Source organism: Mytilus edulis, chromosome 9 (genome assembly GCF_963676685.1).
Source record: "Mytilus edulis chromosome 9, xbMytEdul2.2, whole genome shotgun sequence".
Classification (NCBI taxonomy): domain Eukaryota; kingdom Metazoa; phylum Mollusca; class Bivalvia; order Mytilida; family Mytilidae; genus Mytilus; species Mytilus edulis.
Window position 1 is genome coordinate 55,237,374 of NC_092352.1, and position 12,117 is coordinate 55,249,490.

At 33.4% G+C, this 12,117-nt stretch overlaps 2 protein-coding genes across 3 annotated transcripts in view; one reads left to right on the plus strand and one right to left on the minus strand.

Moving 5' to 3' along the window:
- Positions 1–4,017, minus strand: part of LOC139490061 (uncharacterized) — a gene marked incomplete in the record, with an annotated part of 31,316 nt that extends 27,299 nt beyond the window's left edge. Inside the window, 2 exon segments of the mRNA XM_071276912.1 lie at positions 158–2,641; positions 3,961–4,017. Coding sequence (XP_071133013.1) covers positions 158–2,525 — 2,368 coding nt within the window.
- Positions 4,018–4,045: 28 nt separating this feature from the next.
- Positions 4,046–12,117, plus strand: part of LOC139489785 (uncharacterized) — a 324,072-nt gene continuing 316,000 nt past the window's right edge. Inside the window, exon 1 of one of the 2 annotated variants that reach the window (XM_071276613.1) lies at positions 4,046–4,163. The gene's annotated coding sequence lies outside the window, so the exon portion shown is untranslated. The remainder of the gene's footprint in view (positions 4,164–12,117) is intronic. The other variant, XM_071276614.1, reaches the window with a different exon arrangement.

The window sequence follows — 12,117 nt, forward strand, 5'->3', positions numbered from 1 at the left end:
GAAAATGATGACATCCTCATCCTTACGCTATGGAAAGTTGTCTCATTGGAATAAATACCACTATGACCACATCTCCATAATCTTTTCAAAACACATGTATACTTGTTTTTACTTTACCAAAAAATATCTATGGTTTGCAATTTTCTACCTTACTTACCTTGTGACTTTTGTTCTTTGTTCATGACCAATGGCTGACCTTGAGGCTCAGTTTGTACAAACTGAAATACAGGTTGTCTCAATAAATGAGTACGAAACTCTGGTTCTTTCAATAGTTTAGCTTGAATTTGTTGTTGATCAAATAGTTTAACTCTACCATTTATCTTCACAGATACTTTAGCTTGAAGAGGATTTGGCACCAACAGCTGACTCTGAGGCTGTGTTTGCATTGATGGCTTGCCCTTAGAACGTTTTCGTACTGAAGGCTGACCCTGAGACGGAGACCGTGTTTGGTGTGATTGTTGACCTACAGATTGTGCTTGCACTGATAGTTGACCTTCAGGTTGATTTTGCAGTGATAGGCGATGTTGAGGCTGTGTTTGCACTGAAAGTTGACCTTCAGGGGGTGTTTGCACAAAAGGTTGACCTTCAGGTTGAATTTTTTGTTGATCAAATAGTTTAACTCTACCATTTATCTTCACAGATACTTTAGCTTGAAGAGGTTTTGGCACCAACAGCTGACTCTGAGGCTGTGTTTGCACTAATGTCCGTCCTTGAGACTGTGTTTGCACTGATGGCCTACTCTTAGACCGTGTTTGCATTGACAGCTGACCTTGAGGCTGTGTTTGCATTGATGGCTTGCCCTTAGAACGTTTTCGTACTGAAGGCTGACCCTGAGACGGAGACCGTGTTTGGTCTGATTGTTGACCTACAGATTGTGCTTGCACTGATAGTTGACCTTCAGGTTGATTTTGCAGTGATAGGCGGTGTTGAGGCTGTGTTTGCACTGAAAGTTGACCTTCAGGGGGGGGTTGCACAAAAGGTTGACCTTCAGGTTGAATTTGCACTAATATCTGACTTTGAGGCTGTGTTTGTACTGATAGTTGACCTTGTCTTGTTATGCTTGCTGGCAATGCATTCTTTTTTCTACTCAAAATGTTTTGTAATGGTACACAATGTTCAACTCTTTTGGTGTTAAACATTTTTACATTTTTACTTCCAGGAAGACAAACTTCTGATTCAACCATAGCTTTATCATGTTTATCATTTGATTTGTCACATTCAATATCCATGGGATCCTCAATTTTTAAAGTAGTTTTCCTGCAATCAGTAAAAACTGTCTCAGAACATAAACTACTGTGCCTACAAACTTCAGTTTCAGGTATACATGCAGGAGTGATGACAGTTTCAAACTGACCACATTCAGTTGCATTTACATTTTTTATTTTTATGGGTTGATCTTCGTTTACATATTGATCAGCTGTTAAATGATCATCTTTTTTTCTAGAGGATTCCAATGTTATGAGTGATTCTTTGAAACGTTTGCTTGGTTGATTCACCACATGGCCTGCACTCTGAGGCTCCAGTGTCAACTTACAACCAGTATCCTGATTTTCAATTACATTGTTACTTTCTGTAGTACTATGAGGTTTTTTATATGAGACTATTATATATTTAGTACCGGCAGGTTTCCCTTTTAACGGTAACAATTTGGAAGAAAGGTTTTGTTTTATATTGCCTTGATTTAATTTGTTAAATAAATTCTGAGATATAGTTGTGTGTGAGACATTCTGAGATGTAGCAGCGGGTGTGGAGATGTGTTTCTCATTCTCAGGAAAATGTGAAACCTTTTCTACAATATTATGTGGTTTGGTTGAAGGATCACATTTCATGCTTGAACTCAGTATTTGTACTAAAGGAACATCAATCAGTTTGGATGAGATTGTTTCCTGGGGCCTCTCGTTGAAATTGACTGAGGGAACTGGAATTACTTCTATACATGAACTGGCATTTCTTTGTGTTGGTTTTGGTACAGAATGAATCAATTGACCTTGTTCACAGGTACCTGAACTCACAACTTTTTGTATTGGTTTTGGCACAGAATGAATCAATTGACCTTGTTCACATCTTGGCATTGGTTTTGGTACAGATTGAATAAGTTGAACTTGTTTAACACTTTTTATTGGTTTTGGTACAAAATGAATCAATTGACCTTGTTCACAGGTACCTGAACTGGCAACTCTTTGCATTGGTTTTGGTACAGATTGAATCAGTTGACCTTGTTCATATCTTGCTACTACAGGAGTTGCTGTTGAGTTCGATTCCTGCAGAGAATCTTTCTCTGTAGAGTCTTCATGCTGAAGTGCATCTTTATTGACCACTAAAGGTCCATCAGAGTACTCAAACAATACCTCCATCTTTCCATATTCTGTCTTAAATGTGTGTGTTGAACCTGTTGCTGCATGATCTACACCATGCTCAATTTCTGATTGTGCCTTTACAGCTTCATCTTGTGGTGCAAGTTTTGTTTCAACTTTAATATGGGTATCAACATCTGGTCCTGTCTTGTTATCAATATCAGTATTCATTGTGATGATTTTCCTGTCTTATCATTTTATTTTGGCTTGTGTTGTCTACCAGTTATGTTATTCCAATACATCTTTTTTTAACTTCTTTCAAAGTTATTTTTCATAAAACAACATCTCTGAAAAAAAGTAAAAGAACTGTAAATAAAAGATGAAAAATTAACATGATCAATAGGATTGTGAAGTACATTCTCTCACATTAAGAGCTTAATAAACATTGTAAAAACAAGAATGTGTCCCTAGTACAAGGATTCCCCACCATTACTATCATTTTTTTTGTTCAATGGACCATGAAATTTGGATAAAAACTGTTATTTAGATACAAAAATTAGAAAGATCATATCATAGGGAACAATGTGTACTAAATTTCAAAATCATTGGACCTTAAATTCATAAACATAATAAATCGGAAAAGATCTGTTTGCGCCAAAAATGCTTCCTTTTGCACCACAACTTTTTACTCCAATGTATCATTTGCGCAAAAAAAACCAACATAATATTACGCCAATTAGATGAAAAAAATGACTTCCCTACTCCTTTATTCAGACTTGGAACCGGCAGTTAACAAGGCAAATGTTTCCCTTTCTGAAACATATATCTTCTTCTTAATACTGCTGCTGCACGGATACATTGTACTTCTCAATTTAATGTATGTAATAGCTTGTAACTTCACTTTATTGTCCAAAAACACAAACACTGAAGGTCAAAATGCATAAAACAGTTCATAATAGTTACTTACAATAATACAGCCCATACAAACTCACCAGAGATTAACTACAATAAAGTGATGCAAATTAGTCAACATTCACTTAGAACTTGCCACTGACTGGGAAACAAAACAATTGAAAGGCCAAATCAGCTTGTTGGTAATTCCTACTAACCCTTGCTGGCTTCTTTGTACAATAACACTATCATTGTACATTTCCTATTTGTAAATATCAGTAAATCAAGTTTTGGAACGGATCAAACACACGAACAAAATTTTTCAAGAAAAATTAACAAATAATGGTCCCATGAGTGTATTAAAACATGTGACAGTCCTGCTCTGAAGTTGGTGATGTACGTTAATATTTGGACTAAGTCATGTAAGTGAACAGGTGAACAGGTGAAAGGGGGCGAACGAAATTGCAGGGGCTTGAACGTGATTGGCACAAACAGACCCGGAATTCCTTTAAGACCCTCATATATCTGGAACCCACTATAGATTTGAGTCCTACATACATATTTATAGACGAGAAACAGAGAACAAAGATGATTTTGCATGTAGAATCATGCTCTCCTGTTATATTTTCATAAAGGGGCGAGTTGGTAAACAAAAGGTGGGCGAGTTGGTCATACATCAACTGATTGAGATCGGATTAAACAAAATATTAACTGTTTTTGTTACATACATAACAATTATATAAATATTAATATATTATTTTTACAATGCACTGACCTATTTTTTGTTTCGTTCCTGCTTGGAAAGGGGAGAGTATCGGAGAGAAGCTTGTTTATTATGTCATTTACGGAAATTGCTCAGTGCTCATCCGTGAAGCACCCAGATTTTACAATGAAAAAAATGGAAATGGCAGATTTCACTTGATTTTTTAATTGTTTTTCTTGCCTGCAATAATAAATAGCCTGTTGCGAAGCATGTTTGTAAGTATAAATGTTGAAGATAAAAGTATCCACAACGTTCTAACACAAGGCATAAAATTGTAGGCTTCCTGTTGAGTTTTCTACAGCTTACGTAAATTTTACTTTCCCTCCATATAATTTTGTACAAAATTCAGTGCCAGTGGGAAACTAGATATATAGACGTTTCCCACTTCAGCCAAGTAATAAAGATTAATAGATATTTTGTTGACTTGTATATATACTTTCACTGATTATGCTGATAGAGTATGGTCCTATGAAATAAGGAATGCATCAAACAAACAACAACATGATGGAAGAGCAGAAAATAGACAAAGGCCGGTACCTCGAATTACCGAATAACAGTGTTATTATCCGAATAACTCATGTAATTACCGAATAACTCTTCAAATATCAATATTAACACATTTAAGTGACTTTTAAACATATATTATTGAATAAAATTATAATAGAAGTGTATTTTATAACCTAAAAATAAAAAAAAAGTTGCAGGTAAGTTAATATTGATCATTATAAAATTATGGATATCTGTGTACTTCCAAGATGGCAACCAAGGAAAACGTAAGAAATGAAGAAAAGAAAGATTGCATATATGCCTTCAAAGGAAAACGCTATGAAAATATAGTATTAAATAATTTACTGTATATACAGAGAATTGTCTAATAATTGTTTTTCAGAAAGGATTTGAAAATTTAACCAGTACATCAAAGCAATGCAATTACTCCAATCACTAATTACTTTTCATAACAATTTACTCAACATTAAATAAAATGTAATTAAGAATTTTCACATATTCAATTCAAATCTAATCAAAAAATTATTATAATTGATTGTTTTAATAAAAACAAAGCTTCTGAATGGATGATTTTTATGTTTATTCTAATAAAATTTTCTCAAAACTAAATATAAGATTTTCATTGGCAAATATAAATGTTTTTACAAGTCACTTTAATTTTGTATAAAAAGCCACGAATACATGTGTGCTGTCTTCCATTTTCAAAATGGCTTTATATCCGTGTGTTCAATGTGATGAAGAATGTGTTGATTGCACCATTCAATGCAGTTGTGATCGTTGGGTTCACAGTGCTTGTGTCCCAATGGATGATGCATTGTTATTGGCCTGGTCAGATGTGTCTCTAAAGTTCCTTTGTAAGGACTGTTGCTTTACAGACAACAAGTATGACATGGCCAAGGCGTTAGAAAGGTAAGTAATTTTCATACATACCTTTTATTATAAGCTATACAAATGCGAAATTGGGTTTTTTATATTATTAATAGAGAGTGAAACATGGTACAAGAAAAATAAAATAAAATATTTAATTTCAAAGAAGACAATCTTTCACCTAGTTTATTATATTTCATTTATTTCTTATTTCATTTAAAATGTATTTAATTTACTTAAGGTAAGGTTTGCGTACACAGGGAGATAACTCGAATTCAAATAATTGAAAAAAAGGAGGGACCCGCCATTTTGAATTGCTTTGATTGACCAATGTTCGATAACTACAATATTATCAAAAATAAAACAACACCTACCTCAAAATCGCCGTTTTGATGTAATTTATCAAAATTTGAATCGTACAAGTAACGTTATGACCTTCAGTTTGTTAGTTTTCATTTATATGACGTCACGTTTAACCATAACGTCTTTGTGCAAAAACCATTCATGAAGTTTCGCGGAATTTTATTTTATTTCATAATTGTATATTTTGATGCCCCCGCCGTAGTAAAGGGGGTATTAAGTTTTATACTTGTCTGTTTGTACGTCCATCCGAACGTACGTACCATAGTGTACGTCTGTTTTTATAAAATTGGTTTCCGTTCTCTAACTTGTAAATTAGTTAGCATCAACAAACTGATATAAAACTTATGCACAATGCATTTTACCACAAAAACACAGAATAAATTTGGATTTTGATGTCGTCACTTTAACAGTTCTAGATTTATGAGGGGTCGGACAGGGGATACATTTCTCCTTTCTCCCGTCCCCTTTCTCTTGTCTCCCGACGTGAAAAATGTTTGGGAAGCTCATTTCAATAGAAATCGATCTCCTTTCACAAGATAGAAGTGATGTTTATTCTGCTCCAAGAACGCTGTCTCTTTCATTGAATTTGTAAGTCTGATGCACGCCGCTTCCGATTTTTATAAAGTATAAATACAATTTATAGAAACGCAGGATCGAGTGAAAAACGTCACATTTTTGTGACACATTTAGTCAATTTCGTTTAAAATGGTTGGAACTTGCATAATGCGCCATGTGTTTTACTTACAGAGGATGCATATATATATATATATATATTCTCAGATATTTTTATTGCATAATTTTTACGAATGACAGAATGTTGAACTTGGTCTTTTCAAATGTACAGTTAGCAGATTTGTCCCATATTACGCACACAACCCACACGTTTACATCATTCGAAATATGTGTTATTTTATTAATCACTTCTACAACTGACGGAATGTTTCTTATAGTATTTTTTTTAAGGATGCATTAGACACAACTATTGTATTGTGTCGTCCTGAACATGCCTGATCTATTTGCCACCGGACATTTTACAACCTCTTATCAAACAAACGTCTATGTATATCAGTCAAATTTGAATTTTATCTAAAAACAAGGATGGTAACGTGTGTCTTTACACATGCACGTATGCACTATAAAATCTGGGAAATTGTTATTGTTTTGTCTTTCACTGTATATATGAGATCATAATGAAGTAGTGACGACGCTCGGCCTGAGTATTTTTTTGAGGTCGTTTCTGAATTTTTCGGTTCTGTTCTCTTCCTTTAGTTGCTTCGACCAAATGTTATAAAATTTATACGTAATGCTTTATAATGTTTTATGTTTATACAAAAGGGGGCATCATCAGTGTCCCATGGACACATTCCCCATTTATTCCAAGCTCTAACGTTTCATTTTACATTACTGTGGTTGAAGAGTAGCCACAATCAATTTTGATTTGACGGTTGCCCCGTTTTACTGGCTCCCCTACGCGTCGACGGTAAAACGGCATTTGCGAACATCAAATCACAAATTGACGGTGGGGACTCCTCAACTACAGCTAGTGCCGTTACTCCTGGGAACTTAATTAAAGTGATTTTAATTTATTGAAAGTATGTGGAAGATTTTCATATTACGGGTCTACATAACTACATTTCTTATTCTAAATATGAACAATACATATACGACTGTCATTTGTATTCCCAGGCCATTGTCTGTTTCGTCTTTTATCATGTATATGAGCATGTAGTTTGTTAGTTTGGTCAAAGACCCCAAATCTGAACATCATGTGTAACAATTGGACAAATCATACCAGTATTCTATCTTTCTCCTGCAATGCTTTCCATGCTAAGTCATACATATTTGATCATATTTGAATAACATTTGTAGATGTCTAGATTTAAATGAATGGAATAAACATGGCTTCTGTAAATGATTTTACTAGTCAAAACTGATGTCTTTTCATCCATTTGCTGCATACAAACAATTTACCAGACATGGGCAATAAAGCAATTTTAATTACTTTTAATGGCAATTTGAATGCTTTCCTAGATTCAAAATATTACAGTTTGAAGCACTGAACGAATATAAGTGTTTCCTTCAAAACCAGTGTCTTGTACATTTTCTACATGTATTAATACACAAGTATGACCAAAGCTAAACACATCCCCTTCAGACTGATAGGTGGGCATAAAAGTTAAGGGACGACATCAAAAGTTCAATGCAGGATAAAAAAAAACTTAATTCACATAGTTTGTTCGCTGACACCCCCTTCCCCCCTCTAAACTTAATTTGGGAAAAATTGATTGAACAATATGGATATATGTAAAATCCATGTCAAATTAACAAAACTTGCAGCAACTTTTATTGCCCCACCACTAAACTATTTGAATTCAGTTTTTTTTTATCCTACAGTCATCCCTAAAATAATCACTGTTTTCTCTCATTGATTATGGTCAATCTCAAAAAGTTACAAGACCAAAAGATTCTTTGTTAAAAGATGTTTTAAAGATGACTTTCTTCTTTGCAGATCAACAAACAAAAAATATTTTTTTGTTTTACAGAAATGGCCAGATGAACGCATAACGCCTATTACCGTAAAAACGAGTTCGGGGACACATCAATTTTATTAGCTCATTATAATGCAAATAGTTAAATCGTTATGTTCGCAGTTTTTTACAAAAACGATGGACCCGGAAAAGGGACATTTTTGGCTTTTTGTTACCATGGCAACGGGTTTTTTTTAACCCAAAAATTGAAAAATCTTGTTTTTAGGAACTTTTATATGATTTTTTTAATTAAAATTTATTATTAATGAATGGACCACAATTATTTATACATGTTTTATTCAGTTTTATATTTTTATAGTCACTCGCATACATTATTATTTCAGAAGAATTCAAATACAATTTTCCCTAAAATTCGTCAAAAATCGGAATTTTGAGCTTTTCATCTGAAAAAACGGGACGGGCGATGTTCGATTTGTTTTCATTAAATGATTGGGTACTCCTCCCTGAACAAAATGATGTATCATATTGGTACAATATCACTAAGAAAAAAATCCAGGTTTCATGCAAACCTTACCTTAATTTAAATTACTAAAAAATCAGAATTAAAAATAATAAAATAATACTCAATTAATATTCTTCTAAAACTAGTATTTACGTTTTTTTTTATTGCTATTTTTATTTATTTTCATACATTGAATAATTTGAAAGTGATAATGAGTTAATTAGTTCCAATAAACAAAATAATCATTACCTCACACTTCTGTTAGATTGTTAATTGGGTTGTTGTTTACTGACACGTGCCCATTACATAATTAATCATTAAGAGATAATGAAATTATATTACAGTATGGACACTCTGCATTAAACAGGCTTGTGACTGTCTTGGTATACCAAGGCTGCATTACCAACACCAATAATTATAATAATGAAAAATAGAACACAAATAAATATTTACAACTATATACAATATGTACATCCTATGTTAGTTTTCTGTCAAAGGGTAATAATGTTCAATGTTTCACCAATGATTTTTGATTATTTAAAATAAAAAATTATTAAAAAAAGATATTTTAATAAAGTTAATTTGAGTTTTCCTGTTAAAAAAAGCTTTCTTCTGGCAAATTCTAATTTGTAAATTATAAAATATGTAAGAACTTTTGGATTATTTTAGTCATTCGATGTTAAAAAAAAACCTCTTCTTAAACAAAATACATTGCACGTGGAGTCATTGAGAAAATAGTTCAGTTCATTTCCTAACTTTGTTAATAAACCAACTGACCGACTTCCTCAAAGCTACTAAGAAGGCACGGTAACCCTCTTCAGTGAAATGTATCCCGTCACGAGCTTCGTATTCCACCCGATAAACATTAGTTGGCTTGAAATGATTTTCAAGAGCTATGCTTTTCATCATTTTGTTCACTATCTCTCGGCGAACTGTATGCTCATCGGGAGTGCAATACCAAGGCCCGGACCGCTTCATAACTGACATGAATACCACTGATACTCCTCTCGAAAGACAAGCATAAATGAAAGTATTCATGTCTGATCTGAAGGCAGTCTCATCAAAAGAATATCTGTCACAATCATTGCTACTTGCAGCGTGCTTTGGTGTCCAGGGGCCAGTACCGTGTGGCTGATTGACCAAGAGATTTAAGCCAAATTAGAGAATTTATTCCAATTTCACGGTCCACTAAACATAGAAAATGATAGTGCGAGTGGGGCATCCGTGTACTGTGGACACATTCTTGTTTTCAATTATTTTAGTGTTTAAGTAAGTATACAGTTTTGTTTATGCAATTTATTTTTATTCTGTTTAATGCATTTTTCTTTTGTTGTTTCCCCACTGCTGTTTTATGCACTTGATACATAATGCATGTATAGTATTGTTTCGCATGTTTTCAGGTTGAAATTCTAAATAAAGTATTTCCGCGGACTATGACAGATAAGCCCGTGCCTTGTGCAGGATATCTTAGTAGTTATAATTTTTTTACAATAAATTCTAAATAAAGTATTTCCGCGGACTATGACAGATAAGCCCGTGCCTTGTGCAGGATATCTTAGTAGTTATAAATTTTTTACAATAAATTCTAAATAAAGTATTTCCGCGGACTATGACAGATAAGCCCGTGCCTTGTGCAGGATATCTTAGTAGTTATAATTTTTTTACAATAAATTCTAAATAAAGTATTTCCGCGGACTATGACAGATAAGCCCGTGCCTTGTGCAGGATATCTTAATAGTTGTAATTTTATAGATTTAAAGGGGCTTAGTTAACATCCATTTCTAAATCACAAATATAAAAATATGATAAAGATAATATTTTTTTAACTTAACTAAAATTAAAACAAAAACTAATTTAAATAGTTTACTATTCCATATTTTATTTTAAAAAATGCCCACCCTCACATTGTTCATTGCCGTGACGTGGCGTGAGGGCTCCACTTTGGTGGTCTAAGATGAACACGTTGAGGGATTGTATGCAATCTTTCTTTTCTTCATTTCTTACGTTTTCCTTGGTCGCCATCTTGGAAGTACACACCGATATCCATAATTTTATAATGATCAATATTAACTTACCTGCAACTTTTTTTTTATTTTTAGGTTATAAAATACACTTCTATTATAATTTTATTCAATAATATATGTTTAAAAGTCACTTAAATGTGTTAATATTGATATTTGAAGAGTTATTCGGTAATTACATGAGTTATTCGGATAATAACACTGTTATTCGGTAATTCGTGTTACCCGACAAAGGCTACCAGTAGGTCAGTTTCAGGATATGGTTTTCAGATGAATCTGTCATGTGCTTCTATCAGCATATGCTTAAAATGTATACATGAACGCCGAAATTTCCCTATTTATGGTACAGGTAAATGTACGCCTTCTATCTGGTAAATGACGGTATAAAGGCGTACCAAATTAACGATTTTTCTGTTTATAAGAGACAGACATGATTACAGAAATGACATACAGGCCAGTTCCAGGATATGGTTTTCAGACAAAACTGTCCTGTGACTTGTCACTTCCATCTGATACAATGTACCATGTGACAAAAATGTATGCATTGCCATTTCCAAGACATGTTAACAATGGTTAAGCAAAAGTTTTCTTTTATACTAGTACTGCACAAAATATTTGGGAAATTAAAATTTAATAAGATGATTACCCTTCTTCAGTCGTACTGGAATCAAGATTACGTACTTACAGAACATAAATTATGTCAGTGTCTGTACTACCCTACAGACTGACAATTATGAAAATGCTGGAAACTTATAATAGAGCAGAGATACAGGCTCACCTTCTATATGGTGAATGATGTCATAAAGGCGTGAAATTCTCGATCTTTTCCAGTGTAAGACATGATTTTAGAAATGATGAATGGGTTTTCAAAACAGCGGAGAGATTCCGTATTACGAATTCAGAGACACAGTTTGATGTACAATGCAAGCATACAGTCTAGATACATTGTACATGTACATATTTTGATGTATTTTTAATCTACTTTTCAACATGTTGGACAATCTACTAATAAAGATAAGAAAATTCTAACCTTTATCTGACCCTGACGATTGTTATATTTTCTTACTCTTAGTCTAATAAATTATTCATAGAAATTAGAAATATTTACTTAGATATAGGAAGATGTGGTGTGAGTGCCAATGAGACAACTCTCCATCCAAATAACAATTTAAAAAGTAAACCATTATAGGTTAAAGTACGGCCTTCAACACAGAGCCTTGGCTCACACCGAACAACAAGCTATAAAGGGCCCCAAAATTACTAGTGTAAAACCATTCAAACGGGAAAACCAACGGTTAAATCTATATAAACAAAACGAGAAACATGTATATATTACATAAACAAACGACAACTACTGTACATCAGATTCCTGACTTAGGACAGGTGCAAACATTTGCAGAGGGATTACCTTTTATTTTTT